General features: G+C 50.4%; 1 protein-coding gene across 1 annotated transcript in view; it reads right to left on the bottom strand.

Moving 5' to 3' along the window:
- Positions 1–2,494: 2,494 nt before the first annotated feature.
- Positions 2,495–18,891, bottom strand: part of GPT2 (glutamic--pyruvic transaminase 2) — a 40,301-nt gene continuing 23,904 nt past the window's right edge. The window contains exons 6-11 of the mRNA XM_003792520.3: positions 15,321–15,400; positions 13,457–13,593; positions 10,047–10,221; positions 8,395–8,550; positions 7,333–7,445; positions 2,495–4,877 (exon numbers count right to left, since the gene is read on the bottom strand). Of these exons, the coding sequence (XP_003792568.1) occupies positions 4,787–4,877; positions 7,333–7,445; positions 8,395–8,550; positions 10,047–10,221; positions 13,457–13,593; positions 15,321–15,400 (752 nt within the window). The 3' untranslated portion in view covers positions 2,495–4,786. The remainder of the gene's footprint in view (positions 4,878–7,332; positions 7,446–8,394; positions 8,551–10,046; positions 10,222–13,456; positions 13,594–15,320; positions 15,401–18,891) is intronic.

Raw genomic sequence — 18,891 nt, 5'->3', positions numbered from 1 at the left:
GAATATTGTGAAGAATGGACTTTTTTTATTTGGCAGTTGATATTTTTATGAGTCTGTGAATAGATCTGCTATTAAAGCTTTAAAATTTAGTATCTTCAAAAGGACTTCACAAGCTGCCCCAATATTTACATGCAAAGGCAGAATAAATGGGGAAGGAGACCCCCCTAAAAAGTCAGTATGACCCTTTTCTTTTTTGAGACAGAGTCTCACTTTGTCACCTTTAGTAGAGTGCTGTGGTGTCATAGCTCACTGCAACCTTAGGCTCAAGCGATTCTCTTCCCTCACAGGTGCCGCCCACAATGCCTGGCTATTTTTAGAGATGGGTTCTTGCTCTTGAACCCGTGACCTCAATCCACCCACTTCGACCTCCCAGAGTGCTAGGATTATAGACATGAGCCACTGCACCCAGCTGTCCTTTTTTTCAGTGCAAGATAAAAATCTCAATAGCAGTGTGCCACGAGAGGATCATGGGTGTGTCAGGAAAAATTTTAAAGACCATTAATTAAATTACTTTCAAAAGAAGTTCAAAGCACAGCAAATATATTTTTTTTACTTTTTTTTTTTAATCAACATAATTTAAGTGTGCTCTGGAAGTTTATTGGCTCTACTGTGCCATGTGATTAAAAAAAGAAAGTTGTGGGCATCGCCTGTGGCTCAGTCAGTAGGGCGCCAGCCCCATATACTGAGGGTGGTGGGTTCAAACCTGATCCCGGCCAAACTGCAACAAAAAAAATAGCCGGGCGTTGTGGCGGTCGCCTATAGTCCCAGCTACTTGAGAGGCTGAGGCAAGAGAATCACCTAAGCCCAAGAGCTGGAGGTTGCTGTGAGCTGTGATGCTACAGCACTCTACTGAGGGCAATAAAGTGAGACTCTTGTCTCTAAAAAAAAAAAAAAGTTGAAAAACACTGCTCTATAGGACCAGTGGTCTTAAGGAAGAGAGCTGGTACACCGCTGGCAAGAAGTCTCATCTTCCTTTCTCTTGGGGGTCTTGTGGCTTGGGGGCAGGGTGAAAGCCAAACACAGGATATCTGGTAGACTTCAGAGGACGATGAGGAGAGGTGTGGGACCCACCTGCGGAGGTCAGGGTCATCCCCTTCCTCCTGAGCTTCACCCACACACTTATACTGAGCCCAGTCTAGACATGGAACTGTCCGGTGGCCATGCCATCTCGAAGCCTCTTGAAGATGGTGACATCTTAGCAGCGTCTGGTTCCCTGATCTCTAGAAGTTCACGAATCAGATGGGGTCCTTCTGGAGCATTTGAAGCCTCTCTAGATATGGTTATAGCAAACCCTACACTGCAAAAAAGCTAGAGTAACAACTGTCTTTTCTGACCTCTATTTAACAGACTCTGCATAGGATAAACTACAACTTTCCTCTCCAGATAAGGAAGCCTATTCTAGGAGTTCCCGTGTGTATGGTTAAGGAGAGCGTCTCTAGTCCACTTGGCTATCAGTAGCAAGGACCCTCAACCCACCACGAATATGCCACCGCCTCCTTGTCCCTCCCTAACTCACCCTGTGGTACATGAGTTGATGGTACAGCACCACCTCCAAGGCCCTTTACTACAGGAGCACCCCAGGGCAGGGCACAAGGACCAAAGCAGCCAGAGTCCTACCTTGGGATCCTTCAGTGTGGAGCTAGACAAGACAGGCTTTGCATCAGCTGAGCGGCTCTGAGAACTGTGGCCAATGTCCCTTTACATGAGCCAATACATTCCCCTTGTCTGCTCACACTACTTTGGGTTTCTATTGCTTCCAACCCTAAGAGTCCTGATTTTTTTCTATTTTTATATTTTTCAACTTTTCTTTAATGACAACACAGAATTTTTTTTTTTTTTTTTTTTTGAGACAGAGTCTCACTTTGTCACCTTTGGTAGAGTGCTGTGATGTCACAGCTCACAGCAACCTCAAACTCTTGGGCTCAAGTGCTTCTCCTGCCTCAACCTCCCAAATAGCTGAAACTACAGCCACCCAGCTGTTTTTTAGAGACGGGGTCTCACTCTGGCTCAGGCTGATCTTGAACTTGTAAGCTCAGGCAATCCACCTGCCTCAGCCTCCCAGAGTACTGGGATTACAGGTGTGAGCCACTGCGCCCGGCAAGAAATTTTAGTTTTGAGGTGGACCAGTTTTGAATTCTAAAACTACACGTCAACTGTGATGTGGAAAAGTCTGAGGAGATGAATGGAGCCCTGAACACTCAGTTCCCGTCCCTCACCTGCCACCCACCCCCTCCTCCAGCCCCTCCGCAGAAGCTGTCAGTTCTTGTCTATCAGAAACCCATGGGTGCTGTTCATTTTAACAACATTCTATTTCAAAGAATCCATAAGGTTTTTCCACTTTACGTGACAAAAGCAGCAGCTGCAACTGGAATGTAATGTTTAAGAAAAACTGCTCCTCATTCCACAAGGCACTTAAACCACAAAGCGCTGAAGAAGTAAAATGAGTTACGTCCCCTCAATTTTTAGACAGAAATGACAAGAAAAGCTAACGCAGTTACCATTTTGGACACGTATTTTATTGTTTGTTTAGAAATTTACAGCAGATCTATCATTAAGTACCTCCGTCAGGAGGCTGTGAGAACTTAGGTGGGAAAACAGCCATGGGCAGGTCTGTTTTCTCCCAAACTCCACATATCAGAACGGGACAACCAGTGGCCTTGAGGTGTGCGCTGATGCCCATGTGAGGCACCGCCCAGTGTAAGCTTCCCGGCGGCACTGATCTGGAAGAGCGGCAGAAGCTTCCTGGGTGTAGATTCAAAGTGCGACCCCAGATAACACACAACTCTTTCAGCTGGTGCCCCAACAGGAAAGGCACCGGGATAGAAGCTGTAGAAAATCAAGTCTACATGATCAGCATTCCTACCTGAAGTTAACCGCTAAACCAGCCGACCTTGTTAATCATTTTTTTAAAAGCAAACCAAATGTATACAGCATGTTTTAAAAAATCATGTAAATATTGCAAAGTTTTTAGGGGTTATTTATAATCCGAAGAGATTTATAAAAAATTACTGGACTTGTTAAGACTATAAATACTAACCCTTTCTCCTCCCCATGAAAAAGCAATTGTTACAAAAATATAAAAATATACTACCTTCTACTATTTACTTTCCACCAGAAATCTCGTGACTCTGGGACACACCCTGGTTTTGTACACCATACAGCAAGCATGAATCCAAGTTTTTCAATTTTTTAAGGAAGGAAAAATTTTAAAACATTCCCTTTGTCATTTGAGAGTGTGGCTACTTTCTTCAGAGGGGCTGTAATGCTAGTGAGTAATGACACTTGAAGTTTTCTATCATGTTCCTCTGCATGGCCCCAGAGTGTAGGAGGCTGCACTCAAACCTCACTCCTCAGCTTCTTCAGATTTCTCTCTAGCTCCTTCCATTCCACTGTGGGACATGCTGGGCCCCCAGACTCCTGAGCTGGCCATGACTTCCCTAACTTTCCCCTGGGGAAGGCAGATGGTCAGGAGGAGGCAAAGGGGAGCGAGGACAAAGCCCGCTGCTGCCTGTAGCAGCCAATGTCTGTACAGTGTGGGTAGGGTCCTCCCCAGGCTCCCTAAGGCCCAGGGAAGCTGCATGCTTGGTGGCTGTTACCCTCCGGCCTGGAGAGAGGACAGGTCAGAGTGCGGGAGGGGAGCCAGCAGGTGACGTGAGGGTGACACGCTTGGTGTTAACACACTGCAATATAAGGCAGCTCTCATTTACTCCTGCAGCAGCCAAGCTGCCAGGCACCTTTACCAATCGAGAGCCTGGGAAATAGATCACATCTGGATTTGAAGCAATTCAAGAAACTACAGGGGCTTGACTGCTGGCCACCTCCTTCAGGATCCCCCTCCTGGATTAGGACATTTTCCCTCCTTCCTTGTCGCTGTTGCCACCTGTAGGAGACCATATGTGTAAAGGCTCCATCGAACCCTTGGGCAAGAGGCATCATTGGAGGGATGGATCCACATGCTACAAGGCAGAATTCCCTCCACCCAACTGAGGTGCTGCTGGGCTCCACCCTCTGTCCTTGGGGTCCAGGCAGACCTCTCAGCTGGGGTCCAGCTTCTACATGTTCATCCCCAAAGCCCGAGTGCAGACTCCTCACTGCCTGCCGTGCTGCTCACAAGGGAGACCTGGTCCCACCTGCAGCCTGGCTCACCCCTCTCTCCTCCTGCAGGACCCTCTGACCCACAATGTCCTCCAAAACCTAGTCTGGCATCCTGTCCCCATGTGTTGCCCTTGGGGACAGCACTCTTGTTGGGGATAGGTCGCCTCTCTCCAGGCCAGAACAGTGGCCCTCCCGGAGCTCCTGTAGACTTGCAGGCTCTGCCATTGGAAGGAGTAGATTTTCACACCACTGAGGGTTTTATTTCACAGATCAGGTTGGTGAGTTGTGGATTCCCAGTCCTCACCATGGCTAAGTCATACATTTCCTGACACCTGACTATTTCTCCAGAGCTGCAACACCTTACCCAACATACCCTAATTGCTGGAAACTCCAAATGAATGTTCCCAAAGCAAAAACAGTCACATATTCAGAGAACCCTGGCCACATCTGCCCTCTACTTTGGTTGCATCAAAAAAAAAAAAACCCTAAAACAGCCTCCAAGACATTGTAAATTCACGTTTGCTCAGAAGAGAAGTGTTCCCAACATCAAGGCACAAAGAAAGAAGTCTCCTGGGGCAAAATGATGATGAATGTCACCAGTGACTGCCGAGAGGCCCAAGGCAGAGTCACAGGGACAGGCCAGGCAGGAGAAAGAACCAAAGACGGGGCCTCCCTCTGGGGCCCAGCGTCCTCATGCAAACCTCTCCAGGAACTTCACATGAAAATCTTTCACCTTCTGCAGCACCGTCTTCAGCTTCTCCACTGGAGGAAGGATGGTCATTCTGTCAGGAAAGAGAGTGGCATCAGCCCGGCAGCTCCGGAAAGGAGAGAGCAGTGAATTCAACAACTGGCTTTTCACCTCTAGGAGTGGAGGGCAGGAAGGCTGTGGGGAGGGATGGTCTGTCTTAGCCAGTTTGAAAGCTCCAGCCCCTGGAAGCTGCTCAGCATTTGTGAAGCCACTTTCTCATTCTTCTGCCATTTATACTTTTTTGGGGTTTTTTTTGGAGACAGAGTCTCACTTTGTTGTCCTCAGTAGAGTGATGTGGCGTCAAAGCTCACAGCAACCTCAAACCATTGGGCTCAAGTGATTTACTTGCCTCAGCCTCCTGAGTAGCTGGGACTACAGGTGCCTGCCACAACACTCGGCTATTTTTAGAAATGAGGTCTCGCTCTGGCTCAGAGCTGGTCTGAAACTCATGAGCTCAGGCACTCAACCTGCTTTGGCCTTCCAGAGTGCTAGGATTACAGGTGTGAGCCACCGCCCCTGGCCTTATGCTTTTCATTTTTTTAACCCAAGTAATACAGATGAACAAAAGCAATAAACTGAGGTGGCCTTTAAGCTCACAAAGACTCATCCACCCATGACTGCAGAAGGCCTACACACCATTCTGACCCGAGAACAGAACTTACTCTAGAGCAGTGATTTTCTACTAGTGAGTCATGGAAAATTTTAAAGATCACTAATTGAATTATTTTTGAAGGAAGTTCAAAGCACAGTAAGTATATATATATATACTTTTTACTCTTTTTTTGATCAACATAATTTAAGTGTGCCACAGAAGTTTATAGGTTCAAATGTGCTGAGATAAAAAAGGTTGAAAAGCACTGCTTTAGAGCAGGATTCGTGGCCTGGCCTAGAGACAAAGCAGGTCTTGTTCCTGACAAACAAACAGGTCAGACTCTGGCAGTGAAACCACCACCAGTAGGCATCCCCAGTTGCCATAGTGACTGACACTGCCCTCTGGTCCCCTCAGCAGGCTCCCACTGACAGGCAGCCTCTGATCACCACTGTGTGAGCTGGGAATTGCTGAGGCGAGCTTGAGTAGATTGAAAAGGCCACCGTCTGCCCATCTGGGGGCCACCACCCATGACCTTGACTACGTCATGGGTGTCCAGGTGCAGACAACTCATGCCATTTCTTCTTTTAACATCTGCTGCAGGAGACATCTGAGAGCCATGCGCATGGAGAAGCAGCTATTCTGAGTGGATACGGCCGGCAGTGGGGAAACCCCTGCTGAGCTGCTCCAGCCAGCACAGCTCTGGGGGGCAGAGCTGGGCACCCTGTGAGAGGCATCACAGTGGGTGGTGCCAGTCCTGTAGCACAGAGGGTGCGGCCCCTCAGCTGCTTTGGGCTCTCAGGCAGTGCTGTGGCCCACGGTGCAGCCAAGAAGCAACCAAGCACGTGTTCCTTGCCAGCAGTTCTAGGATGCTGTGTGCTGCTGTCATGGTGCTTAAGAGAACAAGGAACTAAAGAAAACACTGCTGGGCATGTTTCAGATGGGGATGTGGCAGACAGCAGCTGTGAAGTAGAGATGCAGGACAGCCAGGAAGACCTCTCAGAAGCCGTGACCCTGCAGCCTGCCCTGTTACTCAGTCCCTCGGCAGGCTGAGCAAGGCTCAGCAGGACAGACGGGACGGGACAAGGGGCTGTAACTCAAGGGAGGAGTTACACACCTCTCCATCTCTTAAGCCAGCCTTATCCTTTATGTCAAGAAGCCCAAGAGTCATTGCAGCTCAATTCACAACTGCCAAGATGTGGAAACAATCCAAGTGCCCACCAACCCATGAATGGATTAATAAACTATAGTCCAGGGGTCCTCAAACTTTTTAAACAGGGGGCCAGTTCCCTGTCCCTCGACCGCTGGAGGGCCAGACTGCGGGCCCTGGGATGAGTCGGTTGCTAAGCAGGACAGGCAGCGGTGGCAAAAACATCTGGCGGGCTGGATAAATGTCCTAGGCGGGTTGCATATGGCCTGGGGACCATAGTTTGAGGACACTTGTTATAGTACACGTATACCATGGAATACTATTCAGCCATTAAAAAGATGAGGACTTTACATCTTTTGTATTAACCTGGATGGAGTTGAAACACATTCTTCTTAGTAAAGAATCACAAGAATGGAAACGTATCCAATGTACTCAATTCTGATATAATGCCAGTAAGATAAGCTAATGATCTGATACTGCCTACACAAGAGAAAAACTCAACTGCACTCGCCTGGGGGGAGGAGGAGGCGAGAGGAGAAAGGAGGGATGGGGACTGGTGTGCCCCCATACTGCACAATGTGAGGGTACACAGCACACCTCCTGGGTGAAGGGCACAGCTGTAACAGGGCCTTGACCTGACAAGCATGAACAACGTGACCTGATTATACCCTCATATTAATCTGAAATTTAAAAAAAGCCCCAAGTATCCCCAGACAAAGCTGAGACAATCCCAGGGAAAGGATGCCAGACCTGAAGTGGTAGGTGCCTTCCCTCTGCCCGAAGCCGCTGCCGGGCACGACACAGATGCCGGTTTCCTCTAGGAGCTTCATGCAGTAGAACATGTCTGGGGCCATCTCATGGGCCTGCAGGAGGGAGGGCGCAGTCAGGGGCTGTTTCCACCTTTGCATGGTACGGACACACCACTAAGAACTCAAAGGCAAAGATCTAAACAGCAGGTCATCTTTCCCTCTCCTGAAGGACCAAGGCAGGACGCTGGGGCAATGCTGGTGGCCACTGCCTAGAACAAGATAGCTAAAGGTTACTGCAAGACAGCTGGGCTTCTGCCCCTGGTCAGGAACACCAGCCTGTGTCCTCCGCACTCCACCCCAGGCAGCCCCACCAACAGCTGCCTCCTGCACACCAGGCCCACAGTGTGCTGGCGACGGGGCCCTGAGGTCTGCACCCAGCGAGGGCCCTCAGGGAGCAAGCTTCTCTTGCCCACTGTGCTTCTCTTACTGCTGTACACAACCGCCACCCGCATAACTACCACCAGGGAGCCTGTTAAATACAGGTTCTCAGGCTCTAGCAACAGGGATTTGGTTCTGTCCAATAAGGCACTCAGGAGGCATGGGGGGGTGGGTGAAGCCATCACTTTTAGGAACATGGCTCTGCCCTTGGTCCTCAAAGTGGAGCCTGTGGCACCACCTAAGAACCTGCTGGAGAGGACACTCTCAGGTTCCTCGCACACCGAGTGAACTAGAATCAGCCTCTCAACAAGCCCCCAGGGGTGCACGTTTCAGTTTGAGAAGCACTGCTCAGGTGGCTGGAATGGCTGCTGATGCTGCCCCAGCACCATAGCACCCACTTAGAGCAGCAGCGTGAAAGAGTCCAGAGCAGCACCTCGAGGTGCTGACCTCAGGTGTGTCCACTGCCAAGCGCTGGGCCCAGGCTCCGAGGACCTGTCCTCATCACACAGTGAATATCAGTGGGCTGAGGAGTCTAAAAAGTGCAGCCCATAGAGCCAGCACATCTGCTCCCCAAGGCAAGAAGTGGCCCCCAACCCAGCATCTTGTGAGCACCAGCACTGCAGACCTGAGCCGCCTCCACAGCTTTGGCAGGGAGGAAGATCCGAGGAAAGGCATACATAGCCCCCTGCAAGGGGTTGCAGTGAATTCCTGGGACTTGGTTAAATAGGTCTTCTGTCAGCTTCGCTTTCTTGGCCAGATTACCTAGGACTGATTCCTTCTCCTGAAGGGACAGAAAAGAGAAAGTCAGTTTATCTCTGGGAACAGACTGGCCCGGCCTCTGCTGGACATACTGAGAGGGACAAGCTCTGGTCCAGCAGCACAGAGCAGGGAGGTGAGTGGAACACATCCCCTGCAGGGACTGTTCCCCAATGCTCAGCCTGAGAGCCTGCCACGCACCCTGGGGTGTGGCACACAGATAGCTGGGGAGCTCCTGCTAGCCTATATACACGTAGCACACGTCATGGGTTTTATTCTTGCACCAGGAAGCCATTCCTGGAAATGAGGACACCAGTTCTAGCCCATCTGCCTGAAAGCACCTGGCTCTGGACAGAAGACTCAGCTCCTTCTTTGGTGAACAGGCCCCACCATTTCATTTGTGTGGACCACCCTTCCCACTCTTAATCAGTGCACTGTGCATGGGGCATGTGCCCAGGCAAAGCGAATCAGAGCAGGTGGCGGGTTCAGAGCTGGACATGTGTGCAAAGCAGAGTTGCCCAGGCCTTCGGCAAGAGCAGATGGGGAAAGGGGTGAGAGGTGAGCCTGGAGGTGAACCGATAAACCCGATGGGGGGTCTGTCCACACAGAGTACAGCTTGGCCTTTATCATGACGCGGGCTATAGGATGGGTGAACCAGAAGGGCGTCATGCTCCATGAAATAAGCCAGTCACGGGACAAATGCTGTATGAAGCCACTCACATGACGTGCTTAGAACAGGTAAATTCATAAAGGTAAACTGGACGGGCGGTTCCTGGGAGCTGGGAGGAAGGAGAGCTGGGGGTTAGGGTCTAATGGGCACGGAGCTTCCGTCTGGGATGACAGAAAGTTCTGGAGATGGAGGGTGGTGAGGGCTGCACAGCCACATCCATGTCCTTACTGCCACAGAGCTGCACGTTATAAAGATCAAGATGATGAATTTTATGTTATGTGTATTTTATTGCAATTAATTAAAAAAGAAAAGATAGTAGCCTAGACCCTCTGGGAGCTGGCTTCTAGGTTACATGACCCATAATTCCTCTTTGTTCTTTTTGGGGTTTAAACAAGTCCGAGTTAGGTGTCTGCCACTTGCACCAGAGGGTCCTGACTGGACCCTGTGGAGCTGCGAGGACCTGGCTTAGTGAGAGGTCAGCCTGGGTCTGAGGGCTAATGCTGTGCCCATCTCTACCCCTTCTTCCTTCAAGTTTCATAACAAAGTGCCCTGAGTGTCATCAGGGTGAGGTCCTTCCCACTGGATGCCTACCAGCTATGATGCTCACAGGTGAGAGCAAAAGGGACAACCCACCCAGAGACACTCAGTCCTGCTTCAGAACAAGGTCCAGCTGTATCTTCGGACTTAACCAACTCAGAAGTAGTTCAGGCACCAGCAGGAACCATGGGCAAGTCCTGGAGGCCACACCCCAGGAAGCCTCCCTCCAGCCTGACAAGGCCGGCACTGGCATAGCAGGAAGTCACCAACACACTGGCAGCAGCAGTGCTGCAGACAGGTCACAGCAGACTCACCCTGCTGAACTGCTCAAAGGACTCCTCTCCTGGCACCGGGGGGTTCACGACAATGTCCATGGCAGCCTGTCCTGACACTGGAGGGCACAGACGCACAGAGAGTAGCTTCACCAGCTGGCCCTTGATCTCGGGGTGCAGGTTGATCACCTCCATGTAGCCCCCTCTGTAGCCACACCTGCAGGGTTGAGGAGAAGGACAGGACCACCAGTCACAGAAAGACCTCAACAAAGAGCAACGTGGACAGCCAGACCCTGCAACTGTCCCCCCAACCCACAGGGCAGGTGCTCGCTAGTGGGAGGTGGACAGAAGTACTATGTGCAAATTCACTCCTTCACACCGGAAGAGCATTGCTCCCCTCCCTCCTCCAGTGCTAGCGATGGACACCTCACCTTGAGAAGGCAGAGCCACCAGCCCCAGTCCCTGAATGACCCAGATGTCCCTCTACTTTGGACTATGTCAAAGACAGGTGAGCTCCCGCCTTGGCTGAGCCACTGTATTTGGGGGCCCCTTAGTTATAGAGGCTCAGCCTAAAGCTGACTAACACACTAGACCTGCTTGAAAGATGGCACAGGCCTGGCATCTTCACCCCACACAACCTCCAGAGGTGAGGATACAATTTACTCATACCAGTGAGCACCAGTGTGAGGACTTTTGCTGCCTGAAAACAAAGCCAATCAAAGGGAGAACAGAACTGAGAAGGGAAACCAGACAAGGCCAGAAAGCAAACTTAGGGTCCCACTGACATCTTTAAGCCCCTGATTCAAATCTACCTCTGCACCTTTTACCAACATGGATTTTTTCTTTAATGCCTCTTTAGTGTAAGCCAGTTCACGTTGAGTTTCTATAATTTGCAGCCAAAAGAATCCTGACTGATACATTCAAATCATACGAATATAAGCTAAGGACAGGCAATTAACAAAAAGTCTTTTTGAATCACATCAGCAACATTAACCACACTTCCTAGGGCTATGCCTCCTTCTCTGGTCTGTGACCACTGATGTTCAGACTAATGACCACAGAAACGCAGGCACACCGAAGCAGGAACTTGGTCACCTTCCTCTGTGCACCACCCTTTCAGGGCGCCTGACGTAATGAGATGCTTGACAGAATGCTTTTGGGATCATGCAAAGAAAGATTCCCATCTGATGCCTGGACTGAACATTTCAAGGCAGGAAGGTAAGTTCTGGGACCCCACAAGTTTCCCGTAACAAAAATGGAAAGAAAGAGCTTTCTGCTTAATCTTCTGCTGATGAGCAGAAGATCAAATTGAGTAAAGCTGTCTGGTCCTAGGTAACCAAGACCTGAGAACAACTGGACATAACTCAGGATGCCAATGTCCCAGGAACTGGCTGTTGGAAAGTAGTCAGTAACAGAGTTGGGTAGATGGGTAAGTAGGTAAAACATGCTTGAGTTTGGAAAATGAATTACAAGAGAACTGATTTATGTAGGAGAAGAGCTACTCAGCATATAAAACTCTAGCAAGGAGCCAGCACTGCTACTGAGAGCAGAAAGACTGGCAGAAATTCACCCGAGGGGACAGCTCCCTTGACCGGGTCAAAATATTTCTTCAAGCTTCACGGTTACACTGGCTTCCCAGACTAACAAACAAGAACCCTCCCCCTGCTGATGCCTGGCACATAGGAGAGTCCCACAGTGCTGGGAATGGACACCCTTAGCTGCAAACTCACTGGTTCTTCCTTCTCAGTCTCCTCCACCCCCGACCTCTGAGCAGAAGGGGCCCCAGCCCAGACCCTGGACCTCTTCTCTATGCTCACTCTGTGTGAGCTGTCCAAACTCAAAGCTCTAGCAATCTAACAACTCACACACTGACATCTCCCACTCCGATGTCAGCCAGATCTACAGATTCACACTTCTCTATCTGGATATGAAATTGGCTTTCTTTTGGTTTTTGAGACAGAGTCTCACTCTGTCTCCCTGGGTAGAGTGCTGTGGTCTCATACCTCACAGCAACCTCAAACTCTTGGGCTCGAGCGATCCTCCTGCCTCAGCCTCCTGAGTAGCTGAGTCTACAGGCACCTGCCACAATGCCCAGCTAGTCTTTCTATTTTAGTAGACGGAGTCTCACTCTTCCTCAGGCTGGTCTGGAACTCCTGAGCTCAAGCGATTCTCCCACCTCAGCCTCTCAGAGTGCTGGGATTACAGGCATGAGCCACTCTGCCTGTCAAACTGCCATTTTTTAAATTTAACATGTCCAAAAGCAAACTCTGCTCCCAAACGTGCACCCCCACCCATCCTGGCCTTTCTCATCTGCTGATGGCAACACTGTCATTCCTCCTGTCTGAACAGGAACCTGGCAACCCATTTTGACTGCTCTCTCTCACACCTGTCTCTCTTCTACCAGAAACTCTGACAGGTCCACCCTCAAATGCAGCCAGGAATCTTCACCCCGTCTCTACCCTAGTCTGTGATACCTCACCTGGGGGACTGGAACAGCTTCCACATAAGCCCTCACCTCTGCCCCACCCTCCAGCACACAGCAATCAGGAGTCTAGTGACCTCCAAAGTCAGGCGGGCTCTCAGCTCACTCTGAGTAAAAGTAAAAAGTCCTGAAGTGGCCCAGGGTGTCTGGCCTCCCCTGACTTCTTTGCTCTCCACTTCTGCCACAGTCCCCTGGTCGCCCCTCAAACATGTCAGGCTGGTTCCACCTCAGGGCCTTTGCACATGTTACTCTGGAACTTTCCCCCAGATTATCTATGGAGTTCCCTCCCTCCCGTCCTTTGGGCCTTAACTAAAAAGCCACCTCCTCAGGAGGCTGTCCTATCAGGCCTGACCCTCATCCCACCTCCTGGCACTCCTGCCTCTTCTCATTGTTTTTTTCCATCTGACACCTCTCTCTGTGAGGGCAGGTACTGCTGCAGTCTGCTCACTGCTATATCCTCAGTGCCAAGATCAGTACTTGGACACACAGTAGGTACTTTATTAAAATCAGTTGAATACACAGGTGCAGGACTGGGGCTGGCCTGCTGGTCTCTGAGGTCACCTACTGCCTACATCAGCCTTGCACACAGTGGTTGGCCTGTTATCCTAAGAGTGTTTTGTCCACTCAACCTGCTTTCCCTAGTCCTCAGACAGCAGCGCTAGAGCGACAGGGGCAGGGCTGGCAGAGAACAGCAAGTGAGTGAGGCCCTGTCTTCAACTCCTTCATTTGTCCAGGGTGGTCTGGTTTCTTTTGAGCATGGTCTCATTTTATTTGAGCCCTGGCACCAGGGCTGTCCTTACACTCCTGGGCTATCCCCGAGAGGACTGCAGCTTGCCTCCTCCTGCTTCTCAGATGGGCATCAGTGATAAAGAGGTGACCTCCTTGCCACAGAAGTGGGGGGGGGGGGAGGCAGGTGGTGAGGAGGCACCAAGCCAGCCCCAAGGCAGTAGGGAAGGAGAGGCCCACATACTCGCCCATGTATCCCTTGGAGGTGGAGTGGAAGGAGGCCAGCTCCACGTTGCTGGAATACTCAGGCCCCATCTCGTACAGCACCTTCTTAAATGAGTGGAAACTGCAGTCCGGAGAGTACACGTTGTCCTGGTACACCTGCAGGGGAGAACATAATAGGGACAGTCACACCTTCTGGGAGGCCTGAGCCCACGAAGGCTGCTGCCCAGGGGATAAAGCCCCTGCAGGCCCGGGCAGGCCCAGGTGACCTACAACTCAGCCCTGGAGAGTCAGCTCAGCCTCCAGTGCCACTTCAGGGGAAAAGCCAGAACATGCCAGCAGGAACTTTCCAGAATAAACACAAAGGCAAGGCCGCACACTGGGCACTGAGGTCCAGATAGGGCAGGTGCTCACCCAATTTCCCCCACACCCAGCCCTCACCAACCTCCAGATTCTCCTTCTGCCTCATCTGACCAGTGGTGACACCAAGGACTCCCACCTTCCCATGCAGGTCTTCCTCTTAAAGCACAAAGTGCACATCCTCTAATGACATGAATGGTGGTAGTAGTTAAAGTCTCTTCTCTAACCTCCCTATTTGAAGAGCTAACTCCACTGAATTTCCTTTATAACACTGACCCACTTTGGAATCTGTTTGTCTTTCTGCCCAGTCTCCACTGCTAGAGCAGCACCCAGCCTATCTGGTTCCTCGTGGTCCAGAGTCCAGCATTAACCGTGGGCAAGCACCCCATTCTGTCCTTTGAGATTAACTTTCCATGCTCATTTTGGAGGATCAGGAAACCAATGCTTTCTGTGGCCCTGTGGGTTAGCTTGTTGGCTCCATCTCCAACACGCCTGGCATCCTCCTCCTCCCAGACCCAAGGGGCTGTTTGTATACCAAGTTGCAGGGAAAATCATCTGTCTCTGCTGCCCCTCTCTCCTTTAGAAGCGAAGACTTTAGGCCCATCTCCTACTAGCTGAGGCAATGATGTAGTGGGTAAACGTGTTTCTTGTCAAAGAAAGGAAGGTTGTGTGCTTGAAGCCATGGGGCGTAGCTGGTCAGAAACCACGCAGAGATGAATAGGACAGGAAATGAGGATTTGAGGGATCTTGTTTATTTCTTGCAAAGTGGAAAACTAATGAGCAGACCTCTGTTCCAGAACAGGGCTCAAGAAGCAACAGTCATGGTATAATTAAGATGCCTTTCTCATGGGTTGTGAGGATCAAACAGTAGCTACAGAAGCACTTGGGGGCACTGGGCTGCGAGCTGTGTGGAGTGCCCATCAGCTGTTCCTTCTACTGGGCACGTTCTCTCCCTTCTCAGGTAAGAGCCTTTGATTTGCCCTCAGGGAATAACCCTCCTGTCCCCACCTGGTGGTTTGAGGACAGGGCAGAGACCCCACCCCTTGCTCTGGACCAGGCCAATCTGCAGGCCACAGCGACTGGTTTGGAAGTGGATGTGTGACCCAAACTGAACCAAGGAAGCTCAGTTCTGAGATTTGCTGGAACCCCCAGGACAAAAGGCCCACTTTCCAGACTGGGAAGATACCAGGCCTGGATATGAAGCCAACACAGAAGAATGGAAGAAGCAGAGGATCTGGAAGATGAGGTCTGAGGCCCTGGATCCAGCTGCACAGCTGTGACCCCATGATCTTTTTTAAGTTTAGAGTGATTTCTGAAATTTATAACTAAGAGTCTAAACAAACAAAGGGATGATAGGTTCCATAGGTTGAAACACTGACTGTCCACACACTTGTGGCCAGAGTCGCTCCTCTAACATCGATAAAGCTCTTTTTGGCTGCAGAACAGTTGTGCTGGTCCTCTGCCCATAAGAGAAATCTTACTCCAACCCTTTTGGGGTGGGGGTAGGGGGCTGGGGCGGCTCTCACCTCGTCAGCCAGAAGGAACAGCTTCTCTTCCCAGGCAAAGTGAATCACATCTTCTATGCATTTTCTGCTTTGTACTTGGCCTATAAAACCCCAAGAAAACCAAAATGTAGATTGTGTTGCTGTTTAAATTGTTCCCAGTCAGAATTAGACCCAGAATCACATGGGTGTCCTGTTTCCCACAAAACCTGAGGAGACTGCCCCCCCACCCCACCCCTGCTGTGTGGCCTCCAGGGATGCCCAGAGGGGCCACCACATTTGCCTGACTCACTTAAGCCAGATACATGGAGGGAAAACAGCACCTAATTTGTTGCTTTTATGAGGGGTGTGTGTGCAGGCAGCATGTCTGTGCTGCAGGACAGGAAGGCAGCAGGGGAATGAAACAGAAGGAGCTCAGCTGTCAGCCCAGGTCCCCTCACTGCACACCAGCAGCAAACAACCGTTACAGCAGCCAGTGTGGCACCCAGGAGGGGGCAGTCACCTTCTCCCCAGAAAGGTGCACAAGCTCCCCAGGGCAGGAGCCAGGTCTCTGGAGGCTCATTTCAGCCTCTAAGGCAGCACTCAGTAGGTGCTCAGCAAAGCAGCACAGAATAGAAGCTAAGTGAGCCCGGCCTGGGCACGGGCACCATGGTCCGTCTGTCAGCTGCCTGGGGAGCAAGGCCCACAGCAAGCGCCCTGCAGCTCTCCTTGGCGAGTTTCCTGCTTCAGGACTCAAATTACCACTGCTAAGAAACACTCACCAGCCATTTTAGAGAAATGAACACTAACAGCAAGAGTGTGATCCATCAGTTTGCAGAAATGCCGTAAGTACAGGGAGGGAAAGGAGCAACGAGGTGGACACAGGAGCCTCCTCACCACCTCCCGAGGCCTTCTCCGAGTGTGGCAGTGGGACTGTCTGACGACGTGCTCATGTCCTCTGGAAAGCACCCCTGTAATCAGGCTTGATGACTTCGCAAAAATGGCCACGCTACTTTCCTGTGTGAGTTTACTCCATGACATCTAAGTGTGTGTGCACGTGTGTGTCATGAACACACATAACAATAGAACCTCCACAGTGGAGCGCCTCCCTGCACTGCCCTCCTCACGATCACTAATCTTCAGAGCCAGGACATGACCACATGTGCATATCAGTGCAGCAGGCTTAGCTCCTTATGTTGACACCTCCACAGGTTGGCCAGTTTGTTACAGAGGTTCTACTGTATTTGTGTATGCACATATATGCATCTTGATGCAAAAAGCCATGTACAATATGTTATCTTTTGGCTCAAAATAAAAATACTTATATTTTTGTCTATGCAAGAATATAAGAAATATGTCTAGAAAAAAATGTACACGTATCTTGTGAAAGCATGGCATAATTCAGCCAGGATTCCCACCCTGAACTACGCAGGGCAGTGATTTACAACCAGTGTGCCGTGGAAAATTTTAAAGATCACTAATTAAATTATTTTTAAAAGAAATTCAAAACACCGTTAAGAATATTCTTTTTTCTTGCTCTTTTTTTTTTTTTTTTTTTTTTTTGACCAGGGCTGGGTTTGAACACACTACCTCTGGTATATGGGGCCAGTGCCCTACTCCTTTGAGCCACAGGCACTGCCCTTCTTGCTCTTTTTTTAAATCAACATAATTTAAGTGTGCTGTGGAAGTTTAACTATAGGCTCAAGTGTGCCATGAGATTAAAACAGGTTGACAAACACTGGTCTAGAACATGAGAAGAGAACTCTGCTGGCACCACCTGTTAGACGAGTGGCTGTGGCAGGCTAGATAATGGCCCTCCATGACATCCATATCCTAATCCCAGGAACCTGTGAATGTAATGAATCAATTCCTTTACTAAGAGACCAACTTTTCTCCTGCCAAGCAAGCAGTCCCTGGGCTTCATGTGAAGCAAGCTCACAGTTCCAGGATTCCAGGAGAGTGACAGGCCCTGGTTCTTACAAAAAACCTGCTGTTCTTCTCACAGACAAGACGGGAGGTGGCTTGCCCTTCCATGCCTGAGACCGCACAAATCATGTTCCTGCTAGAACACAAGCAAGGACTCTAGTGCCAGGATATGCCAAGCCCCGTCCACTAAGTGCTAATGGGAACACTACAAGGGGCCAGGCAAGGACCAGAACCTTGAAGCACCTTCAGCACATAAAGAAATGAAACTCAAGGTGTGCAAATAGTCCCACCGATGTAATGGGAACCTGAGAACACTTAGAGCAGGCGTCCTCAAACTGCGGCCTGCCTAGGACATTTATCCGGCCCGCCAGGTATTTTTGCCACTACTGTCTGTCTTGCTTAACAACCAACTCATCCCAGGGCCCACAGTCCAGCCTTTCAACAGTCTGAGGGACAGTGAACTGGCCCCCTGTTTAAAAAGTTTGAGGACCCCAACTTAGAGCATGTCTACCGAGCCTGCGAAGGGGCACAGGCATGAATAGTGGTGCAGGAGGAGGGAGTCACAGATGGCAGTTGTGCCCAGCGAGGGGAGACCAGAGACATGGCTTTGATATAGGCACCAAAGGCTGGAGAGAGGCCCTTAAGTGCCTCTCCACAGAGGCTGAGCCATATGATTATCCCACAAGCTGATGGGGTACCTGCTGCTCATGCTGAGTGCCCTCTCTCCTTAGTAACAGATCATGCCTGTCCTGGGGGCACATCTGGAGGCGCCCTGGGACACAGACCTGGCTAGCCAAAGTCCCAGCAATTTGCCTGGCTCAGGGACGGGCAGGTGACCCAACCTGGATAAAAGTGTGGCTTGGGAGTTTTGGTGAAACTCTGGAAGAAGCTGTCCTATAAAGCTGTTCAGCTGAAGCTGGGAAATGGCTAAAACCAGCAAAAACACTCCAAGGACAGATCTTTCCTAAGAAAGAATCCAACCCAGAGGAGACCAAAACTGAGAAATGGACTGAGGGTCTTGAGACACTGACACCAATTCAGGCCACTGCTTTACCCTCATCTTTGCCATTCCACCATCTAAGCCAGGGGTCCTCAAACTTTTTAAACAGGGGGCCAGTTCACTGTCCCTCAGACCATTGGAGGGCCTGACTGTGGGCCCTGGAACAAGTTGGCCACTAAGCAGGACAGGCAGTGGTGGCAAAAACACCTGGTGGGCTGGATAAATGCCCTCGGTGGGCCACATGTGGCCCGTGGGCTGTAGTTTGAGGACGTCTGACTAAGCCCTTTTGTCTTTTTTTTTCTTTTTTTAAGAGACAGAGTCTCACTTTATCGTCCTTGGTAGAGTACTGTGGCATCACAGCTTACAGCAACCTCCAACTCCTGGGCTTAGGTGACTCTCTTGTCTCAGCCTCCGAGTAGCTGGGACTACAGACACCTGCCACAACACCCGGCTATTTTTTTTGTTGTTGCAGTTTGGCTGGGGCTGGGTTTGAACCCACCACCCTTGGTATATGGGCCAGCACATCACTCACTGAGCCACAGGCGCCGCCCTAGTTTTTTTTTTGAGGCAGAGTCTCACTATGTCACCCTCATGGTTGAGTGCTATGACATCACAGCTCACAGCAACCTCAAACTCTTGGGCTTAAGCGATTCTCTTGCCTCAGCCTCTCAAGTAGCTGGAACTACAGGC

The sequence above is a fragment of the Otolemur garnettii genome, unplaced genomic scaffold (genome assembly GCF_000181295.1).
Source record: "Otolemur garnettii isolate 467f Iridium unplaced genomic scaffold, OtoGar3 scaffold00058, whole genome shotgun sequence".
Taxonomy (NCBI): Eukaryota; Metazoa; Chordata; class Mammalia; order Primates; family Galagidae; genus Otolemur; species Otolemur garnettii.
The sequence above is the reverse complement of the archived record's forward strand: the minus strand, read 5'-3'. Positions and strand labels throughout refer to the sequence as shown.